Here is a 27,075-nt window from a genome sequence, read left to right on the forward strand (position 1 = left end):
AAAGTTAATGAAGAAGTTCATAGTATTTTAAACATTTAAAACTAATTATTATGAAACAAATGGTAGCAATTTTGTTGGGCTACACCCATTTCAATCTTCATAAGCTCCTGCTGGCCATGTAATTTATGGCAACTCTGGCAATATACCAAGTTTAGAAAAATCAGCGACCAAACAAAAAAAAGTGAAACGCAAATTATACACAATCTGGAAAATGTGAGAGTGCATGTTGCATGATTTAGAGGATTTATGACCTTGAAAAAGTATAAAACTTTGAATTACAATGACAGTTCCCCCATATGGCTTACTGACACTGTATTTTATTTTTCTACAAGTATAAGTGTGCAATTTTTTTTTTCCTCTTCGTCTCTGCAATTTATCATCTTAGAGGAAACAGAGAAAATGTACAAAAAAAATGAAAGAGATTTGGATCTTTGGGCTGAAATCCCAAACAATACATAGATTACCTCAATAGCTCATCCCAGCTTTTATTTGCAGGCCAAGAAGTGTGACTTTGACCTGATATTATATTCTAAACATAATAAAACAGGGAAAACATTCAGAATTCACAGGGTACATTACTTCTTCAAAGAATCCAAACTGGTCACCATGTAAAGCACAGGGGGCTATTTTCAAACCACACTGACATAATTACACAGATCTCATGGTGGGTGGAATGATATCATATGAAAAGACAACACTGACAACATGGACCAGATACAGAGCGAGGTTCCGCCGTAATGTTAAAGAAACAGTTTGGTTGAGACTAGATGGCAGCTTTGGCGTGTTGCCCCAACCGTTGGGTTTTGATGGTGAGGTTTTAAGTATTTCCATCGTTCTTTAATATCATCATTTCTCATCTCTGGAGCTTTGGAGATGTGGGCAACTCAAACCTCATCATAGGAGCCGGACTATGTTGTTAGTGCAGTTGCTGGGATAGCCTCGCAGGATAAACACACTTTTCTTTTGATTTATTAAAAGACTTGCCTTGAGTGTTGAAGGTTATGCGGACAGACCAAAACTTGACAAAACTTATGATCACAAGTGTTTTTCACGTTTGTCTGCTTGCATGAGCACAATGTTCCCTCGGTTTGATAACAAGGAAATGATGAGTAGTTTTTCAGATGTTATAAAAAAAAAGAAAGAAAGACAATTCCTCTCTTCCTGGACTTTGATTTCCAGTTTGTGATGGTCTGATACTCTGTCTGGTCTGGGTTTGAATTTCAGCCCTTTTCCTTTGTCTATGAAATTTGCATATGCTCCCTGTGTCGGCCTGCAGTCCCAAGACATTCAGTTCAGGTACACCGACAACTCAGCTGCCCAAAGATGTAAATTAGAAGTGTGTTTGTGCGTGTTTTTGTCTAGACATAGACTGGCAACCTGTGCAGCCAGTGCCTGCTATATAGTCCAGTGACACTGTGGATGAATAGGTAAAAGGGGACATGGCAGTGTTCCAGCGTAGAAATACTGGTTGGTTTATGATATTCTGCTGCTGCTTTTTTCCTTGTATACAAATGATTGGACTACTCATGATGACTCATTTAGGGAAAGCAAAGGTTACAATATCTTAAAGTTGGCTCCGGAGATATTATATTTTTTGCAGAAGCTCAAAAAAGAAAGAAAAGTTGTGGTCCACTTTTACACATTTGGCATCAACAGTGTGCTAACTCTCTCTATCACAGCTAAGTTTGGTAATATGACTACTATTGAAACAAATGCGTTTGTTTCTAGTTAAGGGTTTTCTTTGTATTTCTTAATGATATTTGGGGTATTTTAATGTTTAGGTTACCTGACTTTTGCACTGTAAGGTAGATTGTTTTTAGCTTATTGATTATGTTAATGGTGCTCTGTGCAATATGTTCTTTTGTATTGTATGTATTTATATGATGGTTTTATTATTATTGCACTGCCTGCTGCATTTAATGTTGTTCTGTCTATCCTGCACTATGAGCTTACAGAGACAAGTTCCTTACAATGTTTGTTGTAATGACAATAAACTCAACTAAGAAACAACCCCTTAACATTAAGTTATGTCTACTTGTGACAACTCATCAGAGGTTATAGTCTTAGTATGGAAATGAGTAATATGTGCAGTTCCCTCTCAAATTGTGTCAGTGAAAAGGTGAAAATATCCAGTATTTCATAATAAAAAGAATAAAGTAAAAATCTGAAAAATGGACACAATTTTGTTTACCAGAAACATATCATATAATATATAATCTGATTTTCTTTCTAATCCATTTAATCATTTTGTGACCCCGCAGATTTTTCTTTGGACCCCTTGGGGGGGCCCCAACCCTCAGGGTGGGAAACGCTTTGCTAAAGAACAAAACACAGTATTTTAACATATTGACATGATAGCTTCTAAACTGTACATATAACAGTCAAAAATATCTAATTTCACCTTCTCTGGCAAAGACAGAAAACACGACTTACCCTTGGCCCAATGTCTCCTTGGTCACCCTGGGAGAAAAACAGGAAAATAACAATTGTCAGCAGTTATATTGCTGTACATGCAAACAGCATTTGGCATGCAACAGAATACTGCTACGGTAGAGCAGCTGTGACAGACAGGCCTGAAACAAATTCTTGTGAATGGGAAGGAAGCGACTAAGAGGTCATCTATCCACAAATCAGCTCAGGATATCAACATTTACTGTCTAAATCATTTGATAAGCCAATTGGAATCATCTGACAGGAAAGTAAAACTGGAAGCGCACGTGCTGGGGATTGTTGGTTCCCTGATGAGGATTTGGAGTTCATGCTCTCATCACAGAGCTACCAGCATGATTACATGAAGGGAGCCAATTTTCCAAACCTCAGCATCATCCGTCATTTGCAATCCCTGCTCATCAGACTGAATGTTGTTTACGGCAGTTGCACTGTTCTTGTGGTCATGCTTATCTGGACAATTTTCGCTTGAGTGCAAAAACGTACACACACACACACACACAAAGCTACCCATCAGTGGGTACACAAATGACCACATGCAGAAGCCTCCTCTGCCAGCTCTTGCGGCTCTTACGTTCGCTAACATCTTAGGCTGGGCAGAGGTTCACAGAGCGGGAAAACATCTGGCTATCATCGAGCCCTGCGGAAGGCCTGTAAACCTGTTTAGTGCCTTGACGTGAGAATGTGTGGAGACACATGAGCTCCTACATAACTACATGTAATCTATGGCTCGTTTGATGGGCGCGCAGTGAAAGAGTGAACGTGGGAGGGCGATGGAGAGAACACCTGTGCGGCTGTATGTGCCTGCGTTTGTCTTTTTGAAGCTGTCTGCCAGTAAATGAATGAGAGAAATACATCCATACAGTGCATTGACTTGTCTAAGAGGGTTGTTGAAATCCATTTTGAAGCATACCTTTTCTCCCTTGGGTCCGGCTGGTCCCTGTAGGCGAGATAATCAGAGACATTTGGTCAAGATAAATCAGTTATCATATAAGCAACATACATCATAGTGCAATACATTTTCAACTGGCCTCTAGCAGGGAGCATTCAATCAAACAGTAAGGCACGCAAGTAATACCACCTAATGCAGCTGTGCCGTTGAGACTGCTCAATCCCAAGTCACTTCTGTCTGAGCATATTTTACAACAAGAGGACCATATGACATGAGCTTGCAGCAAATCTAGTTCAGCAAATGCCTCAAGAATCCCTTTTAAGATTTCTCTTTGTGAGATAAAAACTGTTGCTGAGAGATAAAACCGAAAGAGGGACATGTTCCTTTGTTCCTCCATCAGTCTTTCTCTCAGAGGGAAACTCTTTCGACGTTTGACGGCTGTCTTAGATGTGGAACGCTACAAACGCTAACTGAAAACACAGGGTCTCAAAACAGGCCTGTGCACTCATGTAGAGTATGTAAAGACACCGCTGCACAGTCACACTGTGTGTGTTGGCATTGTCTTATGAACACCAGGCCCAAAGATGAGCTAATCCCTGATGGTTTGGCCTCATCCTTCTCTCGGTCTGCCCATCTCAGGCTGTCCAATGCTCACAAGTGGCGCAAGGACCCCAAATGTGCCAACACCAACCACAGACTGACTACAGGCCTTCTGTGACTGTGACACACCAACAGAGACAGAGACAACTAAATGGAAACCTGCCACCAGCAGCCTCTGATCCCAGCTACAGTCTGTCTAAAAATGACTACTGTGGGCAGAGACTTTTTCACGTCTCTATTTCTCTAAAGTGTCCATTTCCTTTGCCCATCCTGTATTTCACACACTCTTTCCTTCATCCTGCTTTCACTAAAGTTCCCCTGTCTCTAATTCCTCTCTTCTATCTGCCTTGAAGCTTCCCTCTCATAATTCGTTCCCCCTTTCCTCACGTCTTCTCTGTCTGGCAGACGTTTTGCCTGCAGCGGAGCGCTAATTGTGTTCAGGGCTATGGAGCTGAAGAGGGGCTCCGGTGGAGAGGATAAGCAGTTTCTTAATGTGACCAGCCACATGATGACAGACAGCAGTTCATCTCCTGCGCTGCTCTCTCCTTCGATTTAGGAAGTAGAGAAAGATGAAGGAAGAGGGAGTGACAACTCATCTACCACTACTCTTGTAGGTGCAGGGCTCTTTTAATAGCTCCTTGTGTCCTACTTTTTTATCTTTTAGGTCACGGTAATGTCACTGAACTTACTTTTCTCTTCTAAGTGTTTATTGTACTAAAAAAAACTTTTACTCCCATACACTCATTCTTGTGTCTTCACTGGCCATCATCTATCAACAAACTAATCTTATTTTCACAGTTTTTATCCTTAACCTTCTGTTTTCACTTCCAACTCACCAGTACTTCCAGGGAGAAGTGCTGGTGAGCAGGGGGTCTGCTGGGGTTTTACAGCAGAGAGTCCTTTTAAAAGACAGAACCAGCTTGAGATCTTCTTTAGCAGGAAACAACAGCTTAATGGTGTTTGATGGAGAGGCTATGCAAGCACCTCTCATTATTGTGTGAGGGGTTTATGTTTCAGCAGATGACTCGTCCCTCTCTAAGTCGGCAAAGCGACCGGAGAGAAGGGCCTGAAGGGGAGGTGGAGGGCACTCTAATTACTTTTTAAAGAGCCTCAGTTATAGATTATAAACTCTATCCTCTCTCTCACTTTTCCCACTGGTGTGTAACCCATTCGCTCTGCTTTGCCCGTTTCCACGCAACACCTGGGTGTGTCTGGGAGTGCGGTGGGGTTTCAGGGAAAAGGTGATGGATGGGACTCAGAGGTGAAGTGCAAAGGGGAGTTCAGCACTTGGCTCAGTTGAGCCATGACTCCCCCGTGGCCAGGAGCCCTGGGATGACTTAAGATGTGGAACAAGAAACAAGATGGCTACCGTGAGCTTTTCCCTTAGGAACAGTAAAAGTGATTGATGAGGTCTAGCAAACCATCATCTGTCTCACAGGCCAAATACCCACCTGGATTCATAGTTAGACAATATTAGGAATAGTAGGAATTGCTTCAATGTAATTGACATGTGATATTATAAAACCAAGTCAAGGCAACAGCTGTGTGATGGTGTACCTGGCTTCCCTTGAGACCTGGTAAACCCTGAAAAGAGAAAGACAGAGTTAAATTAAAACTATAGTCAGTCACTTACAGCAAAGCATGTTTTGTATGTTTGATTATGGGGATACTCACTGGTTTGCCATCCAAGCCAAGTGGACCCTGTGGGAAGGCAGATAAGAGAAATTGTGAAAAGACAAAACAAAGTTACTGAAACCATGTTGACACAAAACCATAAAGAGAATAGTTTAATATTATGGGAAATACGTTTATTTGTTTTCTTGCCGAGAGTTAGATGAAGAGATCAAAAACACTCTCAAGTCTGTGCATTAAGTTCAGTGCTAAAGCAGAAGACAGCTTGCATAGCTTAGCTAGTCACTGCGCCAAGCCAAGAAATAGTCCTTTACATAACCCTCTGAAAACAAAAAATAATTGTTTTTGCACTTCAGTTTTTCTACAAATTAAACAAACACGATATAATGTGTTAATTAGTGAGGTTTGGAGGTGCTGGTAGATGTTTTTACATTTAGGTTTTGTTGTCCTCTGCTTTGAGTCTTTATGCTATGCTAACATTGGTAACAACACAACAACACAGAAGACAAAATTCTGATTAGTTAGTGAGGAACAAATCAGGGACGACCTGATAACTGACAAATCGCTAATAATAGTGATAATAATGATTAGTTTGTAGATATCTGTGAATTGATCGTACTGACCACTTTTTCCCGTGAGACATTTCCGATTAACCTCCTTGCTCAAGTTAGTTAAATATTAGAGTGTTATCAATGTTCTCATCTAACTGTCAGCAAGATAGCAAACAAGTTTAAATCAATTTACTAAATGTGAAACTATTCCTCTACTGACTGTAACATCTGCCGTGAATGGAGAATCTGATAAAGACAGTTTGTTTTAATACACTGACAAAACTTTCTCAAGCCTCCAAAATATCATAAACCACCTGTTATTTATTAGTATTTATAATGTTTTAGTCTTGTCTTAGCAACTCTTAGGAAACAATTTAAATGACTTTAGCTTTGGACAAACATTTAAGTGGATTTGGCAAGACAAACGTATCAAGTGAGGAGAGTAAAAAAGTGTGCCTGTAAACAGCACAGAAACAGCTGCGATTATGGGAAACTTTAGGGTGAAAAAGAAAGAAAAAAGAGGAAATCGGTTGTAACTTTTTATACAAATGTACTACGCATATCCTGCCCCGTTTTACTCATATTAAGACGTTTCCAGGTGGTTGCGGTTTATAATTATTCTGTGATTTACCGTGTGATGTTCAGCGTTATAGACTGTGGATGGATCTGGTCCAGCTGTGTTAATCTGCCACACAACCCCACATCTACTGTGTGTGTGTGTGTGTGTGTGTGTGTGTGTGTGTGTGTGTGTGTGTGTGTGTGTGTGTGTGTAAGTCCCTATCCAACCTCACCCAAGTGCTGAAACAGCAGTTGAAGTTGTCCACATTGTTTATCCCTCAAAAAACAGCCGAGCAGTCATTGAACCTCCTTCGCAAAACAACGCTCAGTTAAAAGGTACAAACCTTTAGATCTTTACTTAAACATAAAGGAACAGTTGCATCAAACTTTCCAAAAACACTTAAATGTGATGTATGTGTTAAAGGCTAATGTTGACTTCCTTAACAACCGTACTTGATGTTAAGCTAACAGTTTTTACAGGGTCCCTTGAGTCGAGGGTTGCTCAACGCCTCACAATCCTGGTGGCTCTGCAGACTGGAAACCATCATTAACAATTGTCGTCTCTGGCTTTGGATGGCTTACATAAGTTCTCTTCATCTCCCTGCTTTACTAGACCCTCGGGTGCTATTCGGCTTGGGTCCCGTAGTGAAAACCTACCACAGTGTCATCGCTCCATGCTTTGACACATAAGGATGAAGGGAAGAGGAGAAGAAGGGTGGGGGAGAAAAAAACTTTGGAGCTCATTAATAGCTCATGTGATCGTTTGATGCCTCTCTTCAGTCTTGTAATGGGATGGCATGGCTGTAAACTCTCTTTAAGAACTTGCATGCTTAGTCTGTATAGAGAGATTTATAAAAAAAAAATATGGAGAAAAGCCTTTAAGGCTCTTGATGTCTTTTTGATTCAGGGCCTCTTGTGAAAATCAGTAGTAGGTGGCTGAGAGACTGGGGTGGAACAAATGACTGGCACCAATCAGAGGGCAATAATTTCACCATGGTTGTCTAAAGTTGAAAGGAGTGTGAAGAGTATGGATGTAATGCCCTGTATTTCCTTCACTGAATGCTATATACAATACAGAAGAGGTTATAGTTTCACTCTATTAAATGCAGCATGCCCTGTTTATCATGTGACAAATCGAATGAGCAAATGTCATAGTGAGTTTTCTCTGGTGTCTTTGTCTCTGCATCTGTGCATTGATATATACCGTGTATTTATATGTGTGTGTGTGTGTGTGTGTGTGTGTGTGTGTGTGTGTGTGTGTGTGTGTGTGTGTGTGTGTGTGTGTGTGTGAATGGGGTGATATCTCTGCATCTGGGAGCATTTATCAGAGCCCGGCTCCTTCAAGACTCGTCAGGATGAGTAGGCGAGGTGTACACAGTGAGGTCATCGGCTGCTGCAGAGTCTGAAGTGGAGCAAAAAAACTAACTGATTTACAGCTGCTAACAAGCCACACAGTGGCCTGTGAGTTATAGATCCTGTTACTGTGTGTTCTCAACAATAAAATCCTGTCTGTACTATCTGGCGGCTGACAGTTTACATATTGTAGTATACAGTATATAACTTGTATGACCTTACTTACTTACTGAATCTAGTATGGAATAAATTAGGACACAGGGTTACTATAACTACCTGGAGCAATAATTCAACTAACGATACAGCAGTCCAGAAGTTCTTATGTGACTGATAATAAGATACTTTAAAATATATGAGCCTTACTTAAATCAGATCAGGAGTCACAAGGAGTTTTTAATAAAAGCCAAGAACAAAATGGGTGAATATGAAAACAGAAGTGCAGGGAATTGGATTTTGATGTGTGGCCTGTAACATATTCTGTGCTTTTTTTCTTCTTTTCTGTGCAGCTACTACTGTACCTTCTGTGTGGTACAAACCTACACAACAGTCTGCAAAGCAGGAAAAATAGTTGGAAATCAGATAAAAAATAGAAAAAGGCTGAAAAAAAGAGCCACTACTAAAATCGTTTCATCTCATACCACAAATCGAACAGGCCGCAGAGTAAAAGGAGGGAAGACAGATAGAGGAGTGTAAAGAAAAGCTCCAAGATTAATGTTAAGCGAAAGTGAGAAAATAGGCCTGAGATTACAACCAAAACCTCAAGTGAATTTGGGGGGAAAATGAAATAATGGCTTTTTATATGTGTGTGTGTGTGTGTGTGTGTGTGTGTGTGTGTGTGTGTGTGTGTGTGTGTGTGTGTACTTCTAGTCTGCAGTGCCATCTTGTCCTGCAGTGCCCCTCCGCAGATAAAAGAACGTTTGGAGTCAGCATTCCCACCAATTAGATGGCTTTTAAACACATTTCTGGAAAATAACTTGGCCTGCAGGAGGGCATAAGTCTGTGTCTATGTTTGTGTATGTGCATGCTCATACATGCATATGTGCCCGTGTGTGTGTGTCTCTTAATCCCAATGAAACAGGGCAAGGGGTGTCTTTACTGTCTTTATTGTGCTCCCTACGGTGTAGACTCGTAATTATCCAGTAGGGTGTAATTGCTGAGGATGCGGCATGAAACGTTGGTGTCTGCACATCAGAGCAGACGTCTCAACCAAACACACATGGTGATGTGTCGCACACGTTAGCCTCAATGATTTTTATTGTGTGACATCAAAATGAAGGACCCTTTTTCCTCACCCCTGGCTCTACTTTCCTTCCTTCTCTTCCACCCTTTGATATAATTATCTCCTCATCTCTTGCAGTGATCCACCAAACCTCCTTTGTATATCTTTCCGTCCCTCCTCCTCTCCAGTTCCTCTCATGTCGCCGCAGGGACAAAACTCCACTTTATGCCAAGGCTACATGAGAATAATTTGTGATACATGACATTTGCTTCTTAAAAAAAAAAAAAGTAGTGGCTGCGCCCAGAACCAAAGAGCATAATAAAGCATACCAGAGTGCTGTGTGTTTGGGACAGAAAATTACTGACATGTTGTTGGGTGACTGTCTGGCTTTAATCTGCGTTCAGTGGCCTGGAAGGCTGAACAATGGAGGCCTTGGCCTGTTTCTGCTGAGTGAGGTCCACTGTCTGTCACAGGCTGGCACTCTTGTATAAACACTAGCTAGTGGCTGGGCACACTGGTGACTGCGCATACGAATGAGAATGAATAGGTGCATGTGGGTGTGTGTGTTTACCCCTTCTGCACCGTTCTGTCAGTATTTCAGACTTTGATTGTTTGACAGTGGAAAGGCTCATTTCTGAAACTCAAACCCCTCGCTTGTGATTTATGAGAGGAGGAAGTGACAGGGGTTACATGAAGAGAGAAAACATACATCAGCATGCACAAACACACACACACACGCACTTATCACAGTGTTATGCTTGAGATTCACAGAAACCGCATGTCATTAATGCTGTTTATCATACTACTAATGCTTCAGTGGAAGTGGACTGCTGCATGCATTAGTCTGATGAACTTGACACCTGTGAGACATGTGCACACCACCTGAGTGCGACTCACGCACGCTCGCACACTGGCATACATGCATGCACACATCTTACATAAAGCTCGTAATGCTAACACTATTCAATTACGCGTTAATGTGTCTGCACACAGTTACACAATTAAACGGAGGGTTAAAAGGCTTAAATTGGCCTTCAATTAAAGTAAGAGAGACATATTAAAGGTGAGAGAGGGCAAGAAAGAAAAGTGCTGGAAAGCGATCTAGCTGTTTGCTTTAACAATGGGAAAATAAAGAAAGAAATCTCGCTGGCACAAGTCACTGGCACAGCACATTTAGCACCGCGGTGCTTTCAGGAAACTGACTCGATTCATTTGTGCTGATGTGCACATGCCCTCTCCATATGAGCAGCTCATGTGAGAGAAGTTATTGGTGTGAAAACATATCACACAGAGACACATTCACGTACACGCAGACTTCTGACCGCTTCCACAGTTCTGGCCTTTGTTACGGAGATATACATAAACTATGGGTGGTTGGATGGAGTTCACACACATCTGCACATGTGGACACAGATACACAAACACTGCTACCCAACAGGAAGAATGCCCCCTTTTTAAGGGTCGGTGCTGGAAACTTGATCATCTCTGTTGCTGCAGAATGAAATGATGTGCTGTCTATGTTAATTGTCAGCATGATTAATCTACTGTTGTTTCTTTGTAACTTCATACACGCAGCATCCCAAGTTATCCTCCGCTCATACCCACACATACGCATCATAGCAGGAAGCTGTCTCTTACATTTAGGAAACAGAGCTTCTCTAGTCGTAATATTGTTTTATCTATTCAATTATAGAGCTAAAGGATTGATTTCATTATGCTAACTAGACTGGGAAAGATTACCCAGATTATGAAGCTTTAAAGCGTTACATTACATCACGTAATTAAACAGATGTTTTAAAGTTAAAAAAGTACAGCAACAACACTAAGAAATTGCCAAACGTTTTGGGATGTCTAATGAAGACAGTGACAAAGATGGATAGAGAGTCACAGGCAAACAAACACAAACGTTTCACACACTTTTTTTGTGCGGCTCAGTCCACCTGTGTGTAATTAGCAGCAGGCATTTCCCGTCAGGAGGGCTGTGCAGTGCCAGGCAGACTGGGAATCTGACTGGGAGAGAGCCCCATGGGGGGAATGAACTTCCCAAAATTCCCAGTGAGACAACATACGGAAAGACGCGAACGAGACGCCCGTGGAACACAACACCAGGCGACTACCGTGGGTCGCCGTGGCAACCAGACGTCGGGGTCACACGATAGCGGGACAGAGCGTCTCACAGAACATCTAACACTCTCACACATGGACCCCTGCACATGCTAATGTCCCATTTGAGCTCCCCTGTGAGCTGCAACACTATGCAGGCATCCAGTTCTGATTAGTCCATCTGCTCGTACAACCTTTGATGATGAGGGTTTATCTTTGTTATTTCATGATTGCTGAACCACAAATCAGCTTCAGAGCCATGAGCTGTTTTGTCTCAGCTGTGTTGAAAAAGTCAAGGGTCCATGTGGCCACTAGAGGCTGCTGTATCTCTGGATAACACAGTGATTGGCTGTCAGTGTTGTGCTACATGTGCGTCTCACCGGTAGAAATCAGTGATCTGCTTTGCATTCAGTAGTCATGAATGTACAAAGTTATATTACTCAAATGTTATTAAATCCAATTTAAAAGCTGAAGGGCATGATGTGTGTCGGTGGATGAATGTTTCACATTTCGTGCTCCTGCGGTTTATGTTTACTGATGATATCTTCACAAAAATTTCCCCTGAACGTTTACAGCTCCTCATGTTTACTCATTCTCATACAAGCACTAAATATATTTTTTATATGCCTTGACATCATCCTGAAAGAGAAAATGTTTACAGTCAAAAGACTTTGGTCTCATCTAACCACTCTCAACAATGTTTGTTTGTGTGTAAATATTTGTATTTAAATCTCTACACGTCTCATTCATGGGGCAGGATATACCAGTGGTGAAGAGCATATTGGGGCGAGGATTAGAGTAAAGGTAATTTCTTAAAAAGAGCAGAGAAGAAATACAGAGAAAGGTCTAATAAAGCTGTGTAAGATGTTGGAATCAATACGCAGAACAACAACAGGGAGAAAAGAGACTTGATTGGGTGAATTGAAGAGTGACAGGATAAATAACAAATCAAATTTACCGGGTATCCATCCCGTCCAGCCTTGCCCTGGTGAGGTTAGAGATTAAAGCATGAAGCATTGAGACAGGTTAGAACAGAAACCAACAGCTGCACACAACACGCTGAATATATATTAACTTACACTTCATTTTAGGAGGAAGCAGATATTTAAATATATTGAGGATAATGGTTCAGTTTTGACTGATTTGTACGGATGTACACAATTATCCAATTAGCTAATTTACTCTCTGTGGAATTAAAAAGAGATGATTTGCTTACGTCATAACATTTGACTCCTAGTTTAGAGTTTTATGTCTGTTATTTGATCTTTTTGACACCTGTGTAGATTTACTGTCAAAAGTGATATCTGATTTTTGTGTTTTTGTCTTTTTGTGTCAGAAAATTGTGCATTTCCATCAGTTTCTTGACAGCAACAGGCTCTCATGCTTGACTCTGCTGAATGTTAGACACAAACTGACAGATTGTGGATTTGGACAGATTTGTGGAGCTGCAGGTGATGTTCCCTTGGCTTTATGGGCTGTAGGCAGGATATTGGGTGTGCTCAGGAACAGGAATTATCCATCGTTTCATGCACACTTAGCGTAAACCAGCTGTAAAGACAGTTTTCGCCAATGTAAACTTTCACTGGATTTTCAAAACGTCAGCCGGAACATTTCTCCGCTCTGATATTTCCGGAACATCCTTCATGTGTTTTTCGGCCCATTTCTGCTTGTGCATATCTGATGTGTGCCACATGTGACCAAACAAATTTTAAATTAAAAATACAATAAAAAGTGTCACTCTTCCCGAGCTGCTCACACAATGTTTCAAATTTAAATTCCAAAAATCCCGAACCTGAATGCACCAGCAGTGTCCGGTTAGTTTATGTGTTTGTGTTGGTGTGTGTGTGTGTTTTACCTGTTGTGTGTGTGTGTGTGTGTGTGTGTGTATGAGTGTCAGCAGGAGTTATAGTCCCACAGAGGAGAATAACTTGCTGCTAATAAGTCACTGCTCCCCTAACCATCACCTTGGAACACACATACAGATACAAGCACACACACACACACACACACACACTAGGTGGTCCATTTATTGCTGTGCTCTGTGGGTGCACATGTGTGAGTGAGTCTGTGACAGTTTGTGTGTCTGTGTGTTCAAGTTTTACTGCTGTGGGAGAAAAGTTGATTTTTGGCTGCAACCGTATTTTATCGAGCACAGTGAGGGATGATACATGCGTGTGTGAGTACATGAGCGTGTTTGCGTGTTTAATGTCAAAAGATAATACCAGCTCAATAAGTTGATCTTAATACTACCTGGATGAGATGAAATTGTACTTACAGGAAGTCCTGCAAGAGAAAAAGAGAAATCAGACATTAGAAAGTAAGTTCTGTGCATCTCCACTGACACATGAAGTAAAACATGTGTGAGTTATGGCAACTTCTGGTTTGTACAGCCATCAATTCCTCCGAACAGTGGTACACAACAAAAAAAAACAAAAAACTGTACATGCAATGTGGTTTGTTAGATGATGACTGTAATTAACCACCTAAATATGGTACAGAACAAACTCATTAGAGCTGCTTCCAATAGAGTTAGTGGTGAACCCGTTATGATAAGCAGACTTCTGGATAATGGCTCATGTTTTGCATTAGGATATGAAGTCATGTCAAGACTTTGTTTCCAAAGAAGATATGGGTGTATTAGATGGAGGACAAACAGGGAGTGAAAAGGTTTGGGTGTGCTGGCACACTGTGTGCTCCTTTAAAGTATAAAAAAAGATGTCTGAGAGATTTCTGCGGGGCAGTCTTTCAGATCTGATTGAAATGCTCTGATGTTAAGCCTCAGCAGCAGAAAGTACATTCTGCTTTTCATATTGTGCCTAACCAAAAACAACAGTAATGATCAAAGGATTCTCGTTCTTAGTGGTCTTACTGGAATATTCTTTAAACATAAAAAACATTCTTTTAAATGTGAAAGGCCGAGGGCACTAATAAACCACCCAAACCCCCTAAAAAGTGTATACAAACTATATACTTCATATGATTTGGCCCTTAAAAGCTTTTATATTAGTAACTGGTTCATATTTATCTGATTTATATTTAAAACCAATCATGATGCTGATTTATGTGATTGTTAACACAGTTATAGTCTATGGCACGTTTTGGAGCGATGCCACCATTGCAATTCTGGTACAACACAGCTCATCAACATGGATACAACACTAAACATCTACCAAAACCCAACAAGATTGAAAACAGACTCCCTCTATAAGGAAAAGTGGGATATTTGTGGTGTTTTTTTTACTATTTAAACACAAAAAAAGTCCCACTGATGTGAACAGAATCTATGTGAGGCTTGAAGTTTATTTGATGCAAGGGGAAGGGCAGTTTAAGGACGAGATAAATAGAAAAAGAGATGAGAAAATGGAGGTGGTTAGGGCAAAGAAGGTGTCAGGAAAAGAAGAGGAGAGAGGTGTTGGGGTTTATGAGGCATGACGACCAAGTCAATCAAGTTTAGCTGTCAAGTCTAGACGCAGGGACGAGGATCTCCTGGGCCAGACAGTTAGGTAAACAAACAAACACTGACTAAAGAAGCTGCGCAGTAAAAGCAGCCTTAACCGTTGGACTTTGAGACAGGTGTGTGTGTGTGGAGACTAATGAGAAAGAGAGATAGAGAATGAGAGAGAAACATAGAAGTAAACAGAAGAGAAGAGGAAAACAAGTAATAGACCAAACAGAGAGAAAATGGTGAGAGTTGACGCAAGAGACAAGGCGACATTGAGCGCTGATTTTAAGATGCTTAACTACTCTGTCTGCCCTCTTTCCTGTTTTTAAGGTCCTTCTATTTCTCCACTCTCATTTGTTTTTTCTGGGGTACTCTTCTGGTCATGTAAAAAGTCATCCTGGAGTCATGGTGCAACAGCCTGTACGTGCCACCTACCCCCGCACGATAACCCAGGCTGCAACGTGAGGATGCAAAACTAAACAACAAGACAGCGAGAACCTAAACAGAACCACATCACTCTTTTAGATACAAACCATCCGGCGACAGACAGTGAGCGGCCAAACAGTGTCCGATCTCAACCGAAGCCTAAATGGCGAGCTTTCTCGTAATGCTAATCCTCCTGAAAAAACACCAAGCGGCTAAATATACAGTACATACCTCCCTGATGAATAACACGGTCATTTAACTGTCCTGGTGTTCGTCTGACGGGTGCGGAGAACTCAGACAGATTTCTGTAGTCTATGTTGATTAAGATGTAATTGGATAGTTGAGTCTGATGATATTCAATACATTGTTTTCAACAAATCCCATAAAAAAAAGACCAAAACCAACAATGAATTGATTCCACTAACAAGTACTGTTTGTGCAGCCAAAGCCTTATGTAGCTTATTCCTCTGTGCCACTAACTTCCATTGTTGTCAAAAAAACTTTCAAAAACACATCAGCTTCACTGTTGCACAGGCTGACATGATTTAGGAAATTATTTAGCCTTTTAAAAAACAAAAGTAAATATCTGTGACTTGTTTTTTAAGAGTTACATCTTCATTAGAAACAAATGGGCTTCGGCCTGAGCATCGAAAAATGTCAATGGGCAGACTAACATATGATTGATTTCAGTCTTTTCATGAGATTTGTTGATAATAAGAAAAATATAGAATATTGTCTTATCTTCATCTATCAATAGAGTCTGGATTTGTGGATATCAAATATAGGCATTATGGCACTACAGAGTGTAAATCTGTGCATTCGCCTCAACTAATCACTCAATATTGTATTTCAAATAAAATCAAGTAAATAGACAAGTTAAAAAACATCTTGCAAGAATGTATTTCAAGATGCTTTACTGCTTTAGAGGAAATTAAAATACTCCAGAAGGATCAAAGAGCAATAAAGCTTAGTAGTGATTGCTCACTAAGTCACCATGTTCACAGGAGCAGATCTCATCTACAAAATATCCACAACAATGAATCACAGCCAGATCGGAAATTTCCCATCTGACACATATCCTGCAGAGTAGCAACAGTCCTGCAGGTTTTGATAAAATCGTCTACTATTGTTGCACCGCAATTTGGTGGAGTCAACACTTAGTAAAAACCAATTAAAATGAAGATGACTCAAACTTAAACATCCGCTCTTTCTGTCATGACAACCTGTTGCGTAACAAGAGTTATGTCTCTGCACTGTTTTGGTTCTTCGACAAATGTTTTGCGGTCTGGATGGAAGGAAAAAGCAACACAATAATGGTGGGTAGTGATGTTGGCAAGGGGGAATCTCATTAGGCCCGTACTACTGCAGCTGCTACCGCTCAGTGAGAACGACTGACATCTGGGCAAAGTTAGTGCAACCACATGGCCAAGGTTAGCACTATGTCGGCGCAAATAGGGAGGTAAAGGGAGAAGGGCCAACTGCAGCCCATCATCCACTGGCCTGACTCGTGGGTCACCGCTTTTACCGGCTCTCAAACTTATCCAGTCACCCAGGAAAAGAGAGAGAGTGTGTGTGGGAGCTAGCAAGAGAGAGATGAGAAAGAAAAGAAAAGTCTTCCAGGAAAAGGGAGAGGGAGAGAGAGAAGAAATAAAACAAACAATGCAGGTGGTGGGCGTCACTTACCAGGATCCCCTCTTCTTCCCATCCTTCCACGCTTTCCTGGAGGCCCTGTGAAAACACACAGACAGAGAAATAAATCCCCCAAATCAGCACTGCAGGCATGAGTAGAGAACAACCGAGCGTTGCTTGCTGTTTCACTGCTGGTGATCATGAGTTGCCTGGCATTAAGTCTGCATGAGCTGGCACATGAGACACCACATTGTGTGTCGGTGCGGAATCGACTGGAGGTCAGTGAGGTAAGCGCTAATTTAGATGCTAGAAATAAAAACAAAATCATAGAAAGATCCCGTCACACTCAGAACCAAATGTAGTGTATGATTTTATTTGGAGCTGAACAAACCGGACCTTCAGGCGTGTTTATGACCGATTCTCCCCTCACTCTGGCTGCAGCTCAAGTTCATCAGACCTATTCCTCACACTCCGACACATTTCCGGTAAAAGTTTTCTGCTGTTGATGGAGAAGTCTGGTTGTAAAAAAAATTGCAGGAGGGGTTGTGGAGAAACCAGGAGATGATGTGGCCGACCTACAGTCTCGGACCTCATGCTGCTCCAAGACCATGAATCATTTCTACACCGCTGTTGATTTGCGTCAGCGTCTGCCTGGTCATTTGGCAGAGCTATTGTTTTACACGGTTACTGCTCAGCAACATGTAGCACCTTACTTCTCCTGTCTCTCTTTTCATGTGCCCACCCTTCCCTCGCTCAGTCCTGCTCTTGTGATGAAATAGGAACCATACCGGGTAATGTTCCTGATGCTAAGTGGTTGTGGCTGCAGACATGTTTTCCCTATTGTCATTATTGGAGTTATTGTAGCGGCCTAATCACTTCCTGACTCTGCCAGCCCTTTTAAAGAAAGCTCAATTGTGCTCCTCCACCTCCTGCTCATGTCTACCTCTCTCACTTCTTTCATCCTTATTTCCCTCCTTTTTTCATGCAGCAGCAATAAGCTATTAATGACTTTGGAATTGAAGAAATTAAGCATAGTACAAAAAGAGTCGCCTGTGCTTGGGCTAAGTGAGCCAGTGAAGCAAAATGTCACCTAATCCTACTGTTTTTTGTTCTTTCTCTGATTCCATTTACCATTTGTAGCTGCCACTAGACTTTATTGCCAGAAAAAGAGAGAGAGAGAGAGAAAAAAAAAACAATGAAAAAAAACAACAATGGAACAATGAAAAATGAGTACAGCTGCGCACCTATTGACTCTCATTTGAAATTGATGATTGAATAATTTTAATCATTTAACACCTCGACGGTTTCAAACCACAGACACAGATGCCAACTAACACACACACACCGTGCCAGCTACAACATTTATATTAATCGCCTCCATATTTCATAATGGAATCTACTTCCCCTGCTTCAGCCCCCGCAGCCATAAACAGCATGGAGCTGTTCTGCTGGGGCCGAGGCCTCTGCAGAGAGGGCTGGGCCATTTCCCTGGGGCTGGAGGGCTGGAGATGGGGAGGACAAGCGGTAATGGGGGAGAGAGGAATGTGTAAGGGAGTGTGGTGGGGAGAAAGACAGTGAGGTAGGAAAATTTGATAGGAGTGACAGAGAGATATACTACACTTACAGTAGAGATGTCAGGAGAGTCCAGGAGGGAAGATGACACAGAGCAGCGGCACATAAATGGATGAAGGAAGTCAGATGCATGCATGACTTCACAATCCTTTAAAAATACTTGTATAACATGGTCACTGGGCGTTTGAAGTGTCTCCTCAAACAGGGATATGCATTACGGGATATGGGTCATGGGGGGCCATTTCTGCTCTACCTTTATTTGAGACATAAAAGGCACGTCGGCCGTCAAACGCTAGAGAAGCGGGCGTCAGAGTGACTGAAAGGTGGGACCGAGATTGGTCCTGAGCGGCTGAGTTGAGGGGGAATGGGGGGGGGGGTGTCGAGCTGATGTAGGACTGGATTGACTGGAGAAATTAATGGGAAAAACAGCAGCGCAGGAGAGCAGAGTGTGTGTTTGTGTGTGTGCTTTTAAGTGTGGAAGTGGCTCTGATTTCTATTCCAGGAGAAAGAGTGAACACATACATAATAACAAACAAACACACATAAACGCTAAGACACATGACATGACTCAGGTGTCAGCACTGACTTCCTGTTTCACTGTGACATACCGGGGGCAGAAAATGTCACACGAGCACACCAAAATAGAAACAGTGTGTACGTTAGAGAGAGTAACAGATAGGGATGGACTGGGGGTTGAGGACATGTTTTACGCAATGTGTGTACCAACACAGTAATAGGCTGAATCATAATTTGACTATTAAAGTTTCATGGCTCAAGGCAAAAAAAAAAAGATGCAGTACAGTGCAGAGATTGGAGGACAAGTACTGAACGAGGAGGTTGTCCTTCACTGTGTTGAAACCACCCCCAAGAAAGAAAGATAGACTTCCACAAATATCATGCCCCTAAGAAAGAAAACAACATCCTGTGCATAGATCTCTCTGTGAGACACACAACCATTTATGCTCACTCAGCATCAGCTGTCACGAATATGAATATGATCATGTAAACAGCTCCCTGGGATGATAATACACACACACACACACACACATACACACGAGATGAACTGCATTTGACTGTGGAAGGCTGTGTGTACTGTTTGCCTGTAGCTGAAAGTTAACCGCTCTTTTCTATATTTGTGGGGCTACAAAGCATGCGGTCCAAAGTTTGGCTGGAGGCCAGCTAGCAGGCCATCCCTTCCTAGAACTCTATGTGTGAGTTTGTGTTTGTGTGTTGAGTGAGATAATGTCAGAGAGCTGAGACCAAGAGAAACAAACACATGGATCTCTGCCCAGATCATCAGCACCCTTCATTAGCAACCGGAAAAGTACCCATACTTAACATTGCAGTCCTGTACACACACACGCACACGCACACAACTTGCAATTTCTCCATCAACGCTTTTACTGGTTTTAAGTAAGGGTGTCTAGATACAAAGATACACAATCTGTCTCTTTGAATTTCTGTCTCCATCTCTCTCCCTTTTTCTCTCAAAACATACAGAGCAACAGTGAATGTTACCAAATGCATCTCAGTATCCTCCCTGCATCTCTATGACCTTCGGTTTGGAGCCTGCTTTAGACACACATACACACACACACACACACACACACACACACACACATCCTCCATCTGCTCTGTCTGTTTCTCATAGCCGTGGCTCGGCTTGATTTAGCTACTGTGACATTTCTCGCAAACAAAGTGCTTCCAGGGAACAAAGCGTAGGATTGGTGGAACACTGAACCCCCCCCCTCCTTTCTCTTCGTTTAGGCCCCATTTTGTTTAACCCAACAACTGGGAGCAATAAAGAGCCAAATGAAAATAGCAGAATGTGATACTCCGTATGCACAACCACAGGACTTACATCCATCCATCTATCCATCTGCCCCCCCCCCGACACTCTCCACTGTTGCATATCCTCCTTCTCCTCCTGCGACAGGGGAAAATTTAATTTAACTGGAAAGGAAGAGAAAGGTGGGGTGTGGGTGTGGAGAGGAAGGGTGTAAGTGGGGAAGGTCAACTTCTTGCTTCCATGTTAGCTGGAGGCGATGTGTCTCTGCAGCACCTCCTGTCTCACTTATTTTTCCTACTTAAGAATGGTATTTAATAAAAAATCCCAGTAGCAGATTTTCCTCTAATTAGCTTTAATTACAATCACAACAGTCAGAACAAACTAAAAATCAGGTCTAGTTTTGACAAAAACTGCATTTTACTTCAATGATTGCAGAGCAGACAGAAAGAATCCAAAGTTTTGACTGAAGAAATATTAATAACATACATCATTTGTTTAAACTTAGCTAGTGAGCTGTTTTGTCAAAGACTGAATTAATTTGCTCATAATGAAACGTCTCAGTCAATTGGAATTGCTGAGAATGTTTACTGACATAAGATATCTCCGTGAGGATTCCCCTCGTTTTGTTTTGTCTCTGCACAAATGGGCGCAGCTGTTTAGCCTCTTTGTCTGAAACAACACAACTTCTCCCTCACCATCTCCTGATCTATCATCATTTCCCTGTGTTTGTCCAGCGTTCGTTCCAATGAGATGGGGGGACACATGCGGTGGATGTAAACAGCGACAAGAAAGTGAAAAGACAACGGATGTGATTCACATGCTGGAGATTCATTCTCCAGCTGCCCTGCGTCTCTTCTGGGTCAGCCCGGGTTCAACCCCTCAGACAGGGTTCATACCCATCCAGTCACACTAGTGGGCACCAGCAGATAACCAGAAACTGGAGGAAACAGTTACCTGCAATACACCTGCATCACAATATCTCAATAATTTAAACTGTTATTATCTCTAATTTTCTTGTTTTTGAACACATCACTGCCATGAACAGTTATTTTTGTGACTTATATAAGCACTACACAGCCCGTAATAGAGCATACAGACTGTCTGTGTTGTGGACTATACTTCACCTCTCTCACTGTTGAAATGTGGTTAGAGAGAGATGCTATACAGTAAACATCACTGTGGTATTCATGCAAAGGTCATCTGCGATGGGGAAACAAGAAGCTGAGAGCACATCGGTACCAAGTCGACCTTCCTGTTTTACTTTCAGTATCAAGCCTTGCGTGACTGCAGGGTGGATTTTCTCTCTGAGCTGGGTGAGAGGCCGTCTGTGTGAGAGGCTATCTGAGAGTGTATTTGTGTGAGAGAAGGGATGCCGATTTCATGCCCCATGCAAGTGTGTTCAACATATAGTTTTCCTGACACGCTCTGTCAAGGCTGAGTGACGCTGGTGTAAACCCATGTGTGTGTGTGTGAGTGTGTATGCATGCATGCTCTTACAGCTGCAGGGTTATTTAGGTGTTTATGTCTGTTGCATTATTCATTTGCTCCTAATGAGCACCATCTATGAAAAGCTCACCAGACCTGCATTTGTTTGGGTTTCTAATCTCTGACAATGAATTTGTGCTTTTGGTGTGACTGAATGTCCCCTTTGGAAAAATTTGATTATGTGTTTATATTTTCTTGAGAGCATGTGCATGTTTGAAACAGAACCAGGAGGTGGAAGAGAGAAACAGTGGTGTTCTGCTAGTCTGCTTCTGTGATGTCCGGCAGGTGGTTCGCGTTGATTGGCAGGCTGGTGCTGAAAGGCTGCCTGGGTAGTCACTGTGTGTCACAGCTAATGAAAGGCGAAGGCAAAGACAGGCCCACCCCACACAGAGAGACAGACGTAGTCAAAACAATGAGAGCGGCCTAGCAAAACACAGCCAGCACCAGCCGAGCACGGCAAATAAGAGCAGATCACAACAAAGCTGACCAGAACATCCAAAGTTCAGCAGTTAGAAGACAAGGGCTTTGTCCTCAGGTGCTACCGGCTGTATTACATACTCAAACGGAGGCAGAAAAGGTAGTCTGAGGACTGAAATGAGTGTTTAGCCAAGGTCATGACACATCTCGCCTCATCTCTCTGTAGTTAGTAGATAACAGCCAAAACATTAGACACACTCATGAAATATATGGCATTCATTGTGTTCCTTCCCTGAAGTTGTTATATATCATAAAAGTGTATTAACTTTTTAGAAGATAGCAAAGGCGGGAAACCCTGAAAAATGTTGGATGCTCAGAGTTTGTTATGAGCTCAAGTAAATACAAGCATGTCTATGAGTCTGTGCATGCTTGTCCTTTTTTTTTTTTTTTTTTTTTAAAGAATGCCCTTGCGTGACGATGTTTTAAATGAGTTGACCCCAGATAAACAAACCCTGCTTAGCTGAAAGTGAATCACATGCGCGTGCACCCACATACACCTTCACACTTAGATGTGTGTTTGTTGATGCTGGTCATGTTGGTGTGTATAAGAAAGACTTGGTTTTCAGCGCAATTCAGACTAACTCCTGGGTGGTACTTCCATTAGAAGAGACTGTAACCACAGACATTGGAATTTGGGTACTCAAGAGGATTTTAAGCGTACAAACACACTTGAACGCAAATGAGCAATCCCCACACCTTTACACGCACATACACGCCTATCCTCTATGGCTTCAGCTTGGCAGTAAAAATATCTGCACATTTTTCATGTTGCTATCTTAGAAAAAGTGTCAACAGCACTGGCTATTGAGAAACCTCCTATGACGAATTGCCACCCTCAGATGTGAGAACCAGTGAATCCCATAACGAATGGGAGATCTGGCTGAAGGAAGGGGACAGCAGCCATTGCTGCAACGTTGAGGTGAGAACGAGGGTTATGTTTGTAGATAAGATCAATTTGGGGCCACCAATGCTACAAGAACTTCCAGGAAGCCTCGAGGTGTGAAATCCAGTCCTCATGGAGAATAAACACAAGGGTTAACACAAACTGGCACGCATGTAGGGCAGGGATTAAGATAATACACGGGTCACCTGAAGGAGCATAGGCCTTCAGGTGGTGTGACCGATGGCAAGGTTGTGTCTTGAGAGTACCCGAGTGCTGTGTGCTTCCTTTAAGCATTTGGATCACATTCTTAAGATTGATAATAATGTTATGTGATTGATTGATTCAAGATAAATGTATTAGACTCTTTAAAGTGATGAACATCAGTGGCATCAATGTGTGCTGTGGTAATTTGACAAGGATTTTTTGAAGTGTCAGTTTCGTCCAGTGCCAGTCTATGTCGAATGGTGGTCTGTAACAGGCTAAAATGCTCTTTTATCTTTGTATCCTTTATTCATTCATAAAATGTGGTTCTAGTTTGACGTTCTGGAACATGTTAGAGCAAAACCGGAGAGCTGGGCATGGAGGGAATGGGGGGTGGGGTCTTCAAGTGTAAAGGAATAAAGAGAAAAGTGCACTAATCACCATGACTTTAAACGAAAACTGCAGTATTTGTGTGTGGCTGTAATAGAAGACAGTGTGTGGGGCGACGTGTGGGCCATGGTTGAGGAAACATGGTGTGAATGTTCAAAAGGAGGAGCTTTATTCCAGCCAGTCTCCTTCTTTAACCCCGACAGTTTTACTGGAAAGAATTCCACCCCCTCTATCTTCCTCTTTCTTCAAACCAAATCCCAGTCAACTGAAATCAAATTCATGTTTCCATCATTATTTCTAGTTCTATCTTTTTTCACAGGTGTCTCACCCCTGATGCCCTTTGCCATTATCTTAAGCTAGCTTCTTGTTCTGGTATATGTCTCTTCTTCTCTCACACCTGAAACAGACAGGTAATTACAGCCTCTGTGGAAGCCAAGGTGAGAGCATGCAGCCAGCCGTGCACCCAGTGGAATATGGTGCAGATTGTCCAGAGGCTGATTACACAGACGTGACTTGGCGTGCCACAAAATAATCTAAACTGACATGCCAAACAGCCAAACACTATTGCCCATCCGCAACAATCATTTCCTGTTTAACATCTAACTTTCCTGTTTAACTCCAACTTCCAACTAAACTTGTTATTTGCATTTCCACTGTATAATCACCTCCCTCAACTCTGCTTTTGAAGATTGTATGAAGCTAAGATCAAGAATGTAATTACTGAACGTTAGAATATCTCACACTACTCCTAATCTTGAACACACTCCTTCCACCAGTCCTGCCGTATTGCGCCTGGCCCAATCCATCCACTATGCACCAATACTCTATTGTCACTGGTCTGGTAGTAATTATATCTCAGTGCAAAGCCCTCTGCTCTGCCAACCCACTCACTAGCTTAAGCAAATAATCCCAAAATGCCATCTGATACATGTGGATCAAGAATCGAAGGCAGAGAATCAACATTAATGTGGAATGGGTCGCCCCCAGCCAATCATGGAGGGATGTGATTGATTACGTGGAGCAAAGCCAAATGGGGTGAACGAGCAGTAAATAAAATCAGCCACATTTCTTACAAGGGTTAATGTCTGGGAAACATGGTGTAATTTTCTGAAACAGGCTACATAAATATCTTTTTTGATTACTCAAATAGAGGATTTTGAATAAAGAAACTGCACTGTAGGCTTAGAGGCTAACTGGCAAGAAAATATCCATGTGAGAAAATATTCACGACTACTCAAACAATTCAAAGTCCATTCATTGTAGAAAAAACAAAACAAAACGGCAATACATCTGCACTCCAGGAGTCTTGGCTCAGTGAAAACCGGACACATACAGGTAATATGTACTGTACATCCACCATGTGTGCAAACATAGGACAAACTGGCGCACAATGGATCTTTGAGATGTCAGCACATATATCAGCACCTCAGTATTGCTGTGATGTGAGGGGTTAATACTTGTCCAAAACCCTGTGTTTCTATAGCTGGGATATTGCCAGGACCTATTTGAGGAGTCTAACATTTGCCCCCCTAAATATCATATTCTGTCTTTTCTGGCTGACGCAGATTCTAAAAAGGTGAGACAGAAAAAAGGGTAAGTTCTAGGATCCAGCAAAAATGATTGTGAAGCACAATTTGTGCAGTAATATACAGTATGACAGTAAGATAAGGGGGGTGGCAGTATTTATTCTGCAGACACATGTTTTCCATTTCAGAGAAGGGAGTGATTACCCTAATGGGATCTTTGGCATTGGGAGGAGGATGATAGTTTCTCAGGAGTGTAGCAGCTGGTGGCGAGTCTCAGGCAGGCGGATAGGTGGTCATCTGTCATGGTGGATTTGAACTTGGCCTTTGTGGTTTTTAATATAGGAGAAGGCAGATTTACATAGGTAGGTTGATCCAAATAGGATTTGACAGGCAAAAGGCACATCTTCTTACTTCTCTGAGAGCAGGTGCCAAAATTCAGTCTTCTTGTCAGCGGATGCCCTGGATTTCATCTGAACATCATTCTGAAGGGTGAGAATTTCCTTCTCCACTGCAGTAGTGTCCAGGAGGAAAAGTGTTCCCACTTTGGAGGCAATGTCATCCACATCAATATCTGTGCCAAACAGGAAACACATGAATGAGGCGCCTGGCTCAAGTGATGCAAAGTCTGTGAAACGTCTTCCAAACACCAATACAATGCTCTGGACATGTTCAATGTAGCAGGCATTGTTGAGTTGAGCTGCATCTTTGCCCTGACACTCCGGTTCTAGTGTAAGTCTTGGCGCTGGAGCTTGGTTGAAAGTAGCTGTAGTTCGCGCTTTAAAGTGATCACAGCGCTGATCATGTCAATTTTGTTTTTTCCCTGCAACTCTAAACTCAGCTCATTCAGAATGCCAGTCAAGTCAGCGAGGAATGCCAAGTCCCTGAGCCACTGCTGGTCATCAAGCTGGGCAAACACTGTATCTTTAGACTGCCTGAGAAATTCTTTCACTTCAGGCAATAGCTCGCAAAATCTCACCAGAAATTTGCCTCTGCTCAGCCATCGCATGGCAACTCAGTGTGTTCCACTTCAGTCTCTTCCACTGGGCAGCTGTAGCTCAGGAGGTAGACCAGGCCGTCCACTAATCAGAAGGTTGGTGGTTTGATCCCCAGCTCCTCCAGTCCACATGTCAAAGTGTCAAAGACACTAAACTCCAAATTGCTCCTGATGGCCATTGGTGTGTATAAATGGGTGAGCATAGAGACATTGTGGGGCACTTTGGATAGGAAGTGATGTAACACTGCTGATGAGCAGGTTGGCAGCTTGCATGGCTGCCTCTGCCATCAGTGTATGAATGTGTATGTGAATGGGTCATTGTTGGCATGAACTGTAAAGCGCTTTGAGTGGTCGATAAGACTAGAAAGGTGCTATATTAATGCATACCATTTAACAATCCACCTGAGCACAGAAGAGTGTCCTCTGAAGGTTTCTCACACAACGTTTGTTGGATGATGCAATGATAATGGCAAAGTCTGGGAAAGAATTGTGTCATTTACACAAGGCAACAAAACCGTTTGCACGACCCACAATCTCGGGGGCCCCATCAGTTGTGATGGAGACTATATATATATTTTTTTTTTTAAAGAAAAAAACAAGCCGATACTGTGAAGAATGCTAACACTGCAGCTTAGTCAGCACATCCATGGCTCAACCAGACTGTCTTTCACTTTGTCATTGAAGAGCCCATCACGGTACTTGCATTCAATTAACGTTACATCTAACTAACCAACTAGTAGATGGCAGTATGTGACAACAAAATAAACATGCGCAGACTGACTGGTTGAATGCGAGACACTGACTCTACAAAGTTCTGTGTCGGGGATTGTTAGTGATACATACACTCACTATCCAAAAAGGATTTTATGATCGACCTGTAAGCACCCTGCAATCGACTTGTTGGG

General features: G+C 42.1%; 1 protein-coding gene across 9 annotated transcripts in view; it reads right to left on the reverse strand.

Annotated features, from left to right (window-relative positions):
* The window catches only part of col23a1a (collagen type XXIII alpha 1 chain a), a 122,429-nt gene that overhangs the window by 17,122 nt on the left and 78,232 nt on the right, over positions 1-27,075 (reverse strand). For 8 of the 9 annotated variants that reach the window (XM_044364058.1, XM_044364059.1, XM_044364064.1 and 5 more), the window contains exons 3-9: positions 16,908-16,952; positions 13,632-13,639; positions 12,315-12,341; positions 5,615-5,641; positions 5,498-5,524; positions 3,362-3,388; positions 2,434-2,460 (exon numbers count right to left, since the gene is read on the reverse strand). In XM_044364058.1, the coding sequence (XP_044219993.1) occupies positions 2,434-2,460; positions 3,362-3,388; positions 5,498-5,524; positions 5,615-5,641; positions 12,315-12,341; positions 13,632-13,639; positions 16,908-16,952 (188 nt within the window). The remainder of the gene's footprint in view (positions 1-2,433; positions 2,461-3,361; positions 3,389-5,497; positions 5,525-5,614; positions 5,642-12,314; positions 12,342-13,631; positions 13,640-16,907; positions 16,953-27,075) is intronic. The other variant, XM_044364060.1, reaches the window with a different exon arrangement.

The sequence above is a fragment of the Thunnus albacares genome, chromosome 10 (assembly GCF_914725855.1).
Source record: "Thunnus albacares chromosome 10, fThuAlb1.1, whole genome shotgun sequence".
NCBI classification, from domain to species: domain Eukaryota; kingdom Metazoa; phylum Chordata; class Actinopteri; order Scombriformes; family Scombridae; genus Thunnus; species Thunnus albacares.